Source organism: Micropterus salmoides, unplaced genomic scaffold, assembly GCF_014851395.1.
Source record: "Micropterus salmoides isolate LMB-PRFRI ecotype aquatic unplaced genomic scaffold, ASM1485139v1 Ms_hic_scaffold_9, whole genome shotgun sequence".
NCBI classification, from domain to species: Eukaryota; Metazoa; Chordata; class Actinopteri; order Centrarchiformes; family Centrarchidae; genus Micropterus; species Micropterus salmoides.
This window is the reverse complement of record NW_024044681.1, coordinates 102,874-115,740: the sequence shown is the minus strand read 5'-3', so window position 1 is coordinate 115,740 and position 12,867 is coordinate 102,874. Positions and strand designations below refer to the sequence as shown.

Here is a 12,867-nt window from a genome sequence, read left to right as displayed (position 1 = left end):
GCATGAGACTAAAAATTTATGTTGTAGTGAGACCAGGAATCTGCCTTCAGTTCAATAAAACATCACTTTAAACGAGCACAAACCAAAATGGAGAAACAAAAACACTGAACGATGTTTTTAAATTGTGTTGTTTTTTTTGATAGGTTTTATTTAATTAACTTTATTTAATTGTAAATTTGCTGCAGTATTAAGCTCAAATTATACTTTCAGCCTGACGAGAGTAAAAAGACAAATTTAAAGTGGCGGCAAATCAAGATTCCTGAGAACCGCAGCAGGTGTCATTCACAGATTGTAACTCGCCAATATTAATCTTTAGTGTTATGCTTCTGTGACCAACTTATGTATTACTGAAAATGTCTCATCAGTCTCGGATCTGTCCTGCGCTCCACGCGGCTGTAGATCTGTCGCCAGTCTATCGCGGCCACATCCCCCACGCCAGGCCGGGCAGGATGAGAGCGACGAGGACTGAGGAGAACAGGTTGACCGCGTTGTTGTCTAAGATGGGTTTCCCGCAGATGCGCCGGGTGGTGGCGGACTCGTAACACACCACCTTCCCGATGCTCGAGTCGAAGCCTACAGGAAGACAAAGAAGACAGTTACAGTTAGAAACGTCATTTACAAAAGAACAATCTCGTTCTTCTGTTCAGGTTCAAACTGCCACTTACTCTTGTACCAGGCTTTTAAACAAGTCATGCGACGAGACTGTACCAGGTAATGTTGCATTTTTGGTTAATGACTTAAACAGTTCGCAAAATAACTGCAGTTAAATTTCCTAATTCTGTGTGAAAAGGCCTGTAGTGTAACTTTATGAAACTGTACTTAACCAGGCACGCACATGTTAGTTTAGCCATCTGTTATTATATCCTGCAGGTCATTGATTCAGACAGTAGAGAGCAGTGCTGCACTCTGATGGAGAACAAGCTGTTTCAGCTTCAGAGATGCCTCTTAACCTGTTTGTTTTACCTTCCCCAGTGTAGCTGTATAGTCAGAGTTTAGCAGTACAGTTTATATTGTCTACATGACTGCTTGATTTTTCTTTCTGAAAGAGATTTCCATATTTTATTCTCATTTTAAATGTATAAAGAACAATTGATTCACCAGACAAGCTGCGTTTATTTCAGATCGATTACCTGCAGCGGGTTACTTAGAAATAGCAGGGAAACTGCACCTTGCATACAATAATAAAGTTAGTCAAGCAGACATAAATTTAATCAACAGCTATTTTTGAAATTAATTCATTTCAAGTAATGTTTAGGCAAAAATTCTCTTGTTCCAGCCTCTTAAATGTAAATATTTGCCGGTTATCTGTGACTGTTTTCTTTCCCACTGACATTAAGGAATGGATCCCTACAGAGAGAGACCTTTTTTTTTAAAGAGCAAGTTTGTTAAACCAGAAACAGACGCTATAGCGCTCTCGTCAAAGCCACCAGACTCCTTTGACAAAAATAGTAATTTTACCTCTCTGATCTGCTGCTGCCTCAATCGGTTAGTTTGTGTTATAGAGTAACTTTGGTATTTTTTAACCCTTTAAAAGACCAAAGTCACACAATCAGCCTAACTGACCGAGGCAGCGGTAGACCACCACCAACAGTCTTCTGCAAGGTAAAATTACTGTTTTTATCAGTGGAGTCTGGTGGCTTTGACGAGAGCGAGATATCTATTTTTTTTTTTTTAAAAAGGTCCATCTCTGTAGGGATCATTTCCATAATGTTCCATAAAACAATCTGAGCTTGTCAGCAGCAAAAGCAAGCACTTCAGTGGACATACTCTGATGGGGCGCAGTTACTCGCAAGGATTTCATTGCAGCCCTGTTTCACCGCCACTGACCAAATTTTAAAAATGGTCTCAATTAGTCACACAGACACACAAAGATGGAACATTAAGGTCCAGGTTGAAAAGTACTGAAGTTACCATTTAATAAAAGTACATTAGATTCCCAGTCCGCTCTCACTACCGCCTGTTCCTACCTGAGTATTGCATGTGAGCGCCCAGGAAAGAGTCCAGCATGGATCCCAACAGGCCAGCCACACCGCCATACACGACGATCGGCCACTGGGGGTCCGCCAGGTGCAGGTCCTTGACCAATAGAAGCTGTGTTAAAAAGTAAGCCGTGCCCACCGCCAGCCCGCCGAGGAAGCTGGCAACCAATCCGACGGGAGTAACTCCTCCGTTTGTTCCTGGAGGAGGTTTCATAAAAGGATGGACAGAAAATAAGAATAAGAGTTGATGCAAATAAAGAAATGCACATTTTCAGTCTATAAATCAAGTACAATAAAGTAGATTTAAGGGTAAAACTTCCCGAAAAGACTTTATTCTATACGTCAAGTCAGAACGGACACGAGGGAGCAATCTCTGGCTTCTCACCTGCTGGCACTTCCTTCCAGGTGGTGATGAGCCTAGGCCGTGATTGGCTGAGGACAGGCCCCACTTCCGACGCCCAGGTGTCCCCGGTGCTGCATGCGAGCGCGCCCAGTAGAGAGAGACACATCCAGGAGGCAGAGTACTGCTTACTGAAGTCAATGGGCATCTCACCTGGACCCACCTTAAAGAGTTATAATCATAAACACGGCTTTATTCATTTCATTTGCATATAACAAACTATGGACGTGCAGATTTAAATGTTCCAGTGAGCCATGTGTGTTTACCTCGATCATATAAAGCAGCGCCAGCTCTGTGGGAACTCCTCCATTACAGAAGACCTGAACCCAGTTCCTCTGGCCCCCTAGCACAAAAGTTAATTAATACATTTAAATTTAGATTTAAATACATCACTCTCACTTCACTCTCAGGTCTCTCACCTTCTTTGTACTCTGCGTCTATTTTCCTCTTCTCTGCTCCTCCCCAGCGGGTCAGCCTGGAGGAGGTGATGAAGAAGGCCAGCAGTGAGCAGAAGAAGCTGTAGTTGGCCATCGTCAACACAAATCCTACCAGGAGAGCTGAGAAAACACATTTCACGTTAAGAGAAACTGTCCGAATTCGCCACACAGATTTAAAAAGTACCGGTCAGTCAGACAAACAGGAGGAAATGGCGCATTTGCTATATATTGGCTATATTTCCGTTACTGAATAAGAGTCAAAGACCAAACTTGGTTGAAGTGACGTTGTTTGACTGCAGAGTTTCACCCAAACATTCAGTGTTTTGGATTTTAGTTTACTTTACCTAGAAATTAGATTTGTTCCTTTTAAAGCAGTAAATAACCACAATTTCTGCATCTCTTTTAAATGTCAGCAAAACACAGTGACATCCTTCAGCATTTCTAATAACTCAAACCAGTAAGTTCCAACACTTCTTTTAACGAGCGCCCGGACTCGGTGAGATTCGACATGTGATGCCGTCGACTCCCTTTCTAAAACACGTGAGTTGTTATGGATAACTAATTGATTCATTGTGGCTGTTTTGGCCACAAAGACGTGTTCTGTCCTCGTCTATGTTCCTTGAGGGAAGGACGTCAACCAAAAATAAAAGGATTAAGTCACATTTCTAACATCATCAAAGAAAATTAGAATGAACTTGTTTGTGAGATTGAAATTCATCAAAAAAGGTTATCTTGTTTTCTGTTAGTTAGTTACAATGCCATGACATTTCCCACTTTGTGTGGCTTTCTTGCAGTTTTATTTCACTTGCAGATGATTTTGCTTTTAGCCTCTTGTTAACTGCAACTTTTGAACATTATCCAAAAGACTTGAGTGGAGATAATCGTTCAGCACTAACACATAATACGAGCTGTAATTGGGAGTAAACCTAATATAATTTGAGAAATCGGGACACTTTAATGATAGTTGGGGGAGTTCGAGGCTCTGATTGGGCCATTTTGTGTCACTCAAATCTGGCAACACCGGTCAGGAGATGTGTGGCATTAATGGATTCTGATTAGGGCGGCCGAATAAATGGAAAACTTCGTGAAAGTCCTGAAATTAAAGACTGAAATGATTCGTTTATAGACGCTTGAGATGTTTTTGTTGGAGCTGTGAATGGTTTTGATTTTCAGAGATGCTGCTCTTCTCAGAAGCCTGGACAGATTCAGGGAAGCGATTTTAAATAACGACAAAGCGTTGAATTCACTGTCCTGATAAAGGATGTATTTCTGATTAGATGAGGGTTCACGGCTACTTTATGCCATTAAATCCAGCTGAATACAGATCTTTATCCTGCAAACACGACAGGGAAAATAGTAGACATTCGTAAATTGAAACTTTTGACAGACATAGAACTCTTGATTTTAAAAAGGTCAGGCAAATCCCCCTTTTCTTTCCAAAAATCTATTGTGCAAAGTACAATACACAGTCTGTGTATCTGTGGTTAACCATCCAGAACAATTAACAATTAGAGAAAAACAGTAATGCAACCTTGAAACATGTCCTATATATAAACATAATTTTAAGTTCATCATCCCTTATATCAGAACCTGCATCACCTACGTTCAAAAGTATGCTTCGGTATTTTTAAACCTGGAACATACTCTCGCATATTTTGGAAAATGAATAGTAGGTACAAAAAGTTTTGGAATCCAGCAAACTGGCTGCAACGTATTCCTTTGGGGCAACTAAAACTACGCCCACAAAACGTCATGTAAAGGATCCCTACGAGGGACTCCTATTGACACCCGTTGTTTTTAACAGGAACCTGAAGTCTCGCTAAAGGACAAGGCGAGTTGATGCAGGAAGATGACGGAGGAATACGAGGGAGACGAGTCCGTTGTGTTGGAGTAACGCTAGTAAAAAAAAGCATTGCTAGACTCCGAAGGAAGACGTTACAGCCAGTTCCCGGCTGCTGGCTGAAGCATCTACCGCACAGATTCTGGACTTTTTTTTTACTCATTTCAACACAAAAATTAAACATTAACTAGATTAAATCACAATAAAAGGACACCTGTTGTATTTTTTAGTCCAGCAACTCTCGCGCTCCATCCATCCAAATCACTGGCAGACCTCCAGCTGTAAGGATGGAGTGAAAATATAAAACTTTATTTCTATTATTTAAATTGCCTCCTCTTCTCAGGATCATGGAGTAAAGATTTCTTCTCTTTTCCCTCTAACTTAATACAACGTATTTTTGAATGTAAGTGATACAGATGGGATGATTACGACACCTGCCATTACAGAGCTTGTCAGCCTGTTGAGTGGTTTCCACTTTTCAAACAATCTGACCTGATGTAGATCCAAGAATGATTGAAACATTGTTCTGATCTGCGGATAATTTGGATGATATTCGTGTAATTAGTCTCCCTCAGCTTCATGCTCTGTGTCATGGACTTTACAAACTCTTGAGAAAATCCGGGACTTTTCCTTCTCATTTACAAAAACTGTTTTCATGTCTGGCAGCAGTGTAACAGCCAGCAACTGATATTTTGATGTAAAGATAATCAGAAGAAATCCAGCCTGAGACATCAAAATAACAAGGAGGAAATATCTAACTCTGCTTTTACATTCCCGTTGGCAGCTTTTCATGTTTAGCTGCTGCAGACCGTCACTTTCAGCAGTTAAATAATTTGCTAATTAACAATAATTGCGTGAGTAACTTCATGACAGAACCAAATTAAACTTCCCTCACAAAGATCATCTATGAGGAAAGAAGCTCCACTCTGTTGGAACAACAGACACACTGATTGTAGAGCGGTGTTACGGAGCGATACGTCTTCTCTCTAGCTGATGGCATCGCATCAAAGTCCATTCATCCGTAGTTAATACAAACACTCACCGGCCAGGGCTCCAGAGCGGTCCAGACTGCGTCTCTTCAGCGCTCTGAGCGTCAGCACAAGGGGAACCAAGATGGAGAACAGCCATCGCCAAGGTGACACAGGCTGCAGTGTGCCTGTAAACACAGACATAATCACGACAAGACCTCTTACAGTACTGTTTCCTTACATAAGAGAAAATACAGTCAATCTGGTTTGCTCTGCTGACAGAACTGCAGACTGTTTTTGTATGTCAAACTATGACAACCCACCGTTCAAATGAAGGATTTATTGACGTCACACTCAACCACAAGGAAAGGCCGAACTGGACAAAGTGATGATGCTACATGATGAATAATAGGAAAGAAAGTACGACCACACATAATGTTAACTGAGCCTGAAGACTGATGAATTTAAGGTGGTATTCAGACAAGAGATTTGGTTTCACTCCCTTCCTCTTTAAAGACACGTTTCAGAAAACACTCCAAAGATTTTAATGCAACCACAGAGAGGCATCTTAACATTAAATCAAAACTTAAAAACTAGTGTTAAATGTTCAGTGTGTAAGTTTTAGTGGCATCTAGTGATGAGGGTGCATTCAGGTGCTCCTCGGATGGTCCCATTTTTTGATTTGTGAAGTCGTTTCTTCTGACTTCAGTGTGTGTTCATGTGCTCTTAAGTCTGGATGTGGAATCAACATTACTACAAAGATGTGTTGGATTAACATTGTCAGAGCATCTAAACAACACGCAGACATCTAGTTCACTCTACGTGGACAGCAAACTAACATGTTTGCAAAATATGTACATGTGATTTCGCACGAATCAAAGTTACTGTATACTCTTTATGTCACATGTACACTTTATTTCTCTCTTTGCAATAAAGTTTTACGGAGGAAAAAAAAGATTCTGATTATTCCGACACCACATGAATGCACCATTAGGACAAACGCTCCGTAGAGCAGTTTGTCCATTTGAGCTACCGTAGGAACATGGCGCCGCAACATGACAACATCCTTGTAAGAGGACCTGCGGTGTATGTAGATATAAACGGCTCATTGTAAGGTAATAAAAAAATAACGGTTCATTACGTAAGGTCTTTATACACCAATGAAAACATGTTTATGGATATTATATTGCATTTCTGTCAACAGATCCGCCTAAATATTACACACTGGACCTTTAACATTCCTCCAGACAGGCAGCTCACCGTAGAAGGTACTGATGGCGAGGGAGATGACCCAGAAGAAGAGGGAGAGTGCCAGAGTGGCACACAGCACGATCATATCAGTCATCATCTTCACGTATTCCTTCATCAGCACCGCATTGTCAGAGTTCATGCTGACAGACAGCCCGAGCTGCAGGACAGGAGACATGTTCAGTTAGATCAGTGTTTGGATGTTACTTTGCTGTCACTCCTTAGAGGAATTGTGTCATGAAACAATTTTACTGGCCACGACGGTGTTGAAATTTGTGTCAAAACGGCAGGTGGGCTAGATCTGCCTGCAGGGTGACCAGGGGGCGAATCCAACATGCAACACAGTGACTGGACTAAAAAACAAGTGTTTAAGATGAGAACCGGGGCTGGGCGATGTGGCCAAAAATGTTATCACTATAAAAAAAACTTCATATCATTTGAAATTTGATAATTATCAGGATAAATGTTTCTTTCAAGTTTTTGCTCCTGAGCAAAGAAACCAGAAGGTTAATTGTAGTTTTAAACTTTTCTTCATGGTCAGAACGTCACAAACACTTGTTGCCAATCAATGACTTCACAAATCTGAGGGAGAACATTCAAAACAATCTTTTTTAATAATATGATTAGTAAATCAGTCCCTTTTCCTCAACAAAATAAATATTTTAATAGAAAAATTAAGTGCTAATTTGTTCGTAATTCAAATGAATTAAACCAAATATTTATTGACGATATATTGAACATTTATTATATTGTTATTGAGGAAAATTATATTGCGATAATTATCATTATGTAAATATGCACCAGTAAAATTCAGTAAAATCTTTTTTCAATCGTGACATTGTGAAAGGGGTCGATCATTTTGATGAACCTACAGAGAATAAATTGCCTGAATCTGCAGCCCCTCTTGGCTTTACAGAGCTTTATAGCGAGTGGATTTTATTGAAAAAGCTTTAAATACACACTTCATTTGTCCAACTCAGACTGCTGAAGCCTCATATTAAATTCAGATTAACCTTACAATGTATTTGTCCCCCATCACTTACACTGAAAGTGCATGAAGAAAGGGAAACTCTTTTAATGACTGTTGTGAACAGGAGGAAAGATTACAGCAAGCAAAACCTGTTTCTGTGTTCGTATAGGCACATGACCGTATTAGGACAGACCTGAAAATATGCAAATGAACATATCCTCAAATTTTGTTAGTAGGATTTAAGTAAAGGTGAACCAAAGAAGCTTAAAGTCAAGGGCGACTGGACTTGGTTGAAGATACTAGAAGACTAGGGGTCATCAGAACCCTGTATCAGCCTGTGGATACCCTAAATGGACCTTTGTGAAAACCACAAGATCCAAGAAGAACAAAACTACAGGGGAGGAAAAGAAAGTCAAACGCAACAACATTGTGATTCCATACGTGTCTGGAGTATCAGAGAAACTCAGGAGGATTTTCAACAAACACAACATCCCTGTGTTTTTTAAACCCAAGAACACACTAAGACAGATGCTGGTCCACCCCAAAGACCGCACACCCAAACACAAGAAAAGCAATCTAGTGTATGCGGTCCAATGCAGTGAGGAATGCACAGACCTGTATGTTGGGGAGACTAAACAACCACTACACAAACGCATGGCTCAACACAGAAGGGCCAACTCCTCAGGTCAAGACTCTGCAGTCTACTTACATCTGAAGGACAGAGGACACTCGTTTGAGGACCACCAGGTGCACATTTTAGACAGAGAAGATGGATGGTTTGAAAGAGGTGTCAAGGAAGCCGTCATTGAACAGAGGAGGGGGTCTACGCCACCACTTATCCCCCACTTACAATGCTGTCCTTTCATCACTTCCCAGGAAACTGAACAAGCATTTCCTCTTGGCCTCAGGTGAAGATGCCAACGATGATCGTAGAACTATCGTTATCACAGCCAGGAGCACTAACAAACCAGCGTAATCTACGATCCTAGCTAATGATTCTACTGAGGTTAAATAGCTGAGTTTCCCCTGCCAGTCACTCAGAACTGAAGAAGTCTCTTGGGTGACAGACGAAACGTCTTCTAGTATCTTCAACCAAGTCCAGTTGCTCTTGACTTTAACCTTCTTTGGATAACTATGACCTGGATGACTGAGAAGGTAAAAGGATGGATTTGAACTCAACCTTTTTGTGCACAGCATTTGAAAAAAAATGAATTGCACTCCACCCGTGTGTTCCCACTATGTTTTAGAATAGACTTTAAAATGTTACTGGTTACTTTTAAAGCTCTTCTTGGCCTCTCTCCCGGTTATATCTCTGACCTTTTAGTCCCACCAGCAGGTACCTTGGGATCCTCAGGCAAAGGTCTGTTATCCAGAGGCCCGACTTAAAACTAAAGGGGACATAGCGTTTGAAGCTCTGAAACAGCCTGCCCGAGGAAATCAGTGCCACTTCTTTTACACATACTCTTATAGGAGAGCCTTTCCAGATTTTAGTTGATTTACTGTAAGAATTTACTGTAACTGTAAGATTCTTCCTGCTTTTACCGTGTATCCTGTCATCTGTTTTACTGTCTTTCCTTCTGTGAAAGCACTTTGTAACAAGGTTTTGAAAAGTGCTCTATAAATAAAGATTATTAGTAGTATTAATATTATTATATGTCCTAATATGCTGCTCATGCAGCTGAGTGGCTTTGGTTCATTCTTCCACAGATGAAAACAAGAAGCTGCACGTTTAACAAGATATTAGTGTGTGCTGGAGGGCTGCAGATATTATACATAACAATTTAACTTAAAACTAATTTAAGCCCTTACTTTAATTACACCTGCTGTATGTAAGTTAAGTGAACTCACCCGTCACCTCCGGAGCCATCATGAGCTAAATTTAATAATTATTAATAATATTTCCACCTCAGACGACTGCACATTTCTCCCTTGAAAAGCTGGCTGAAAGAGTTCGCTTTCTCCTGACAATTATATTATATAATTTATCAGTCAGGAAGATAATAAAACCAAAATCAGTGGCTCCGTGTTAAACAGACACCGGAGGGGAAACATTTGATAAACGGACCGACTTCTGCAAACAACAGTTCTTAAAGGCACAGTAACTAAAACTAAAGTCAAACCATAGACGTGATTAAAAGTTGTTTGCTTTTTTCTATAAACTAACTTTTCCATAAAAAGCAGAGAAAGTCAGACTCTTAAAAATGACTCATTTTAAATAAGTCCACATGAAGATATTACAAAGATACTACATTTAAACAGATATTTCTCCAGTATTTTTTGGGTTGAAGTTGCTCTACAGATTATAGAGTAATTTTATTAGAGTATTTCTGCATTGTGCTTTGCTATTTTATTGCTTATGTAAAGGATAAGAGTACTTCTACCAACTGCTGCTGTAGACATGACGTTGTTAGCGTAGCTTAGCATAAAGACTGGAAGCCGGTAGAAACAGCTAGCCTGGCTCTGACCAAAGTCAAACGCATAAACCTTTCAAACTCTCTAAAGCTTAGTGATTAACATGTTGTAACTTTTTTGTTTGATTTGTACATAGTTCCCAGAGTCCTGTTAAACTATTCATTTAATTCTGGACATGCTTAATCGCGAGACAAACTTTACACTTAAAGCCACACAGTTAGGATCTAAGACTTTTACTCTTTTGTTTTGGGTTGTAATAAACACTGGAGGAAATAGGGCTTTAAATGTGTGTTTTGTTTAAATATATAATAAAGTTTGTACTTTAAAATCACCCACCTCTTCAGATAAGTCTTCAAACTCAAAGAATATTACATTTCAGCTGCTGTTATTTACTAGTTTTATGGTCTTATGTATCCATCTATTTTTAATGTGCTAAATGTACTAGTTTTATTGTAAAGTGTCTTCGAGTGTCCTCAAAAGCGCTATAAAATGTGTTATTACTGCTTGGTCTAAAAGACACAGGGTGAAATAAGCGCTGCAGCTGAGACACATGCTCTTCCTCTGATAGTCAAGTAGCGCACAAAGTAATCTGTCACCATCACATGGGAAAGGACTTTCTTCCTGAAAGCACAAACAGAGCACTGTCTCAAACCGCCGTCCTCTTCCACACAAACACAGCCTCTGTTATTTCAGTGTCCAAAATCCTTTAGCAGGACTATCTCATCAGATTATAAAGATTCAAAGAGTTAAAAAAAAAATGCCCCCTGCATCAGTGTGTTTTTATTGTGTGTTGGGCATGAAAGGGAAAAAGGATCAGTTACACTGGCTATTCATTTCATTAGTCCCCTGGCCTCTTGCCGTTATGGGAATCCCCGCCGCCAAGAATTGTTATGCTTTTGGTACAAGAAAATACATCCATGGTTAGGTGGCAGTAATACATAAAACTGCTGTTGCTTAGTAAGCAGATCTCACTGATGGCTTGATATTTGACAAAATACAGTGAATATTTACTTGGATTGTTGCACTGTTCAGTGGGATTTCTTTATTCACAACATTATCTGTAAACACACAAGCTATCATAACCCCAAACAAAAATAGTTATAAAATCAGAAACTGATGCAGCATCAGGTCAAAACTTTAACTGTGTCTCTAAAGACACAAGGAAGAGGTTAAGCTGGGACCCAAAAACTTCCAAAAGAGGGCACGGTTGCACTCTAATATTGAGGACTTTGGAAAGAGCACACAAAGCCAAAAGTCCTCATGCTTGGGACCAAAAGGTGTGTGATAGGTTTGACTTTACTAATGTTTCAGTTCAGCAGCACAAGGTGAAGTTCTGCCTGGAGGTCAATTCAATCTATGCCTCAGAGTCACTTCAACTCAGCAACTACCTCATCAACAGAGGCCTCCACACAGTTCTCTACACCAGAGGAGGACAGCCAAGCAGCAGCTAATGTTAGCCCATTGGCTGACACACTGAACTTTGTGCAAGGTGTAGTAGCCTTTGTCATAAGAGACTCCTCAAAATGAATGCATCTGCTCTTCCTATGCTACTCTCGTGGACACACTGAAGAGCAAAAACAGTGTTGAGAGGGAAACGTGTTGTATTTATCTTTTTAAAATTTGTTTATAATAATCAGAGTGATTCTTCATCTGTCTAATGTTTTTAAAAGTATAACATGTCCAATCCAAACTACCATTAAAATTACTCCCAAACTGAATGATTTCATTGTCTTTGATTGACTTGATTTTTTTGTAATACACAGTCCAACAGTAAATGGCAACTACATATAAGTTATTGATGTTTCCTGATGCTGAAATAGGCCTGTATACAATTGAAAACACACAAAAAGTGACACACTCAGCATTAATTTGCATTGAAGAAATAAGATTTTCTTGCTGAAAATGTATTTTGTCATTGTAATAATGAGATTCAAATCCCCTGACAACATCATATCATCGATATATCTTACTTTCTAGTCCTTGCCTTGTTAAACTTGTCCACCAACGGCACATAGATCCAATTTAAAGACTTAAAATTAGGTTTTAAAACTATGCTAACATTAATTTTTTTCCAGTTCTCACACTGTAATAAGACACTGACTGAGATTATGTCTGTACACAAACCCTGGACTATTTGTGTAACTAATGTGAAATTCTTGACACCTGACCTGCACTGTGTGGCAACGCTTGGCTCAAAGATACACAAGGCTATGGTTCAACACCAAAAGTGACAGCCACGGTGGAGATTAAAATCTTAAACAACGTTATCGCCTAAAAATCTGTGACATTTACTAAAATTACTACAAACCACGAACACGCACACAAGGAAGAGAGATGATGTGACTTACAGAGCAGGGAGGACCGGTGGAAGATCAGAGTAAATGTAGTTTGTGCTCATTGTAGCAGTTGACATCTTTTTAAGGGGATCAGAGATCCACCCCTGGGGGGGGGGGGGGGGGGGGGGGGGGAGAGACAGAGACACTTGACAGCATGCACATGTCAAAGACTCACGGAAAATCCATCCATCCATCGTCAACCGCTTATCCTGCGAACAGTCTCATTCATTTTGTGTTCGCTGAAGTTTCAATAAAATAAAAAAATTAATACATTATT

At 39.9% G+C, this 12,867-nt stretch overlaps 1 protein-coding gene across 2 annotated transcripts; it reads right to left on the bottom strand.

Moving 5' to 3' along the window:
* Positions 1-122: 122 nt before the first annotated feature.
* tmem19 (transmembrane protein 19) lies at positions 123-12,663 on the bottom strand. Of its 2 annotated transcripts, none has more exons than XM_038708301.1 (8): positions 12,603-12,663; positions 6,885-7,032; positions 5,699-5,812; positions 2,799-2,936; positions 2,646-2,722; positions 2,365-2,542; positions 1,968-2,177; positions 123-573 (listed from the first exon to the last, which is right to left on the bottom strand). In XM_038708301.1, the coding sequence occupies exons 2-8, from the start codon at positions 7,012-7,014 to the stop codon at positions 413-415; spliced, it is 1,008 nt and encodes a 335-aa protein (XP_038564229.1). In that variant the 5' UTR covers positions 7,015-7,032; positions 12,603-12,663; the 3' UTR covers positions 123-412. The 2 variants fall into 2 exon arrangements, with proteins under 2 accessions (XP_038564229.1, XP_038564228.1); XM_038708300.1 differs by lacking the exon at positions 12,603-12,663 and adding an exon at positions 9,691-9,895.
* Between the last annotated feature and the right edge of the window lie 204 nt (positions 12,664-12,867).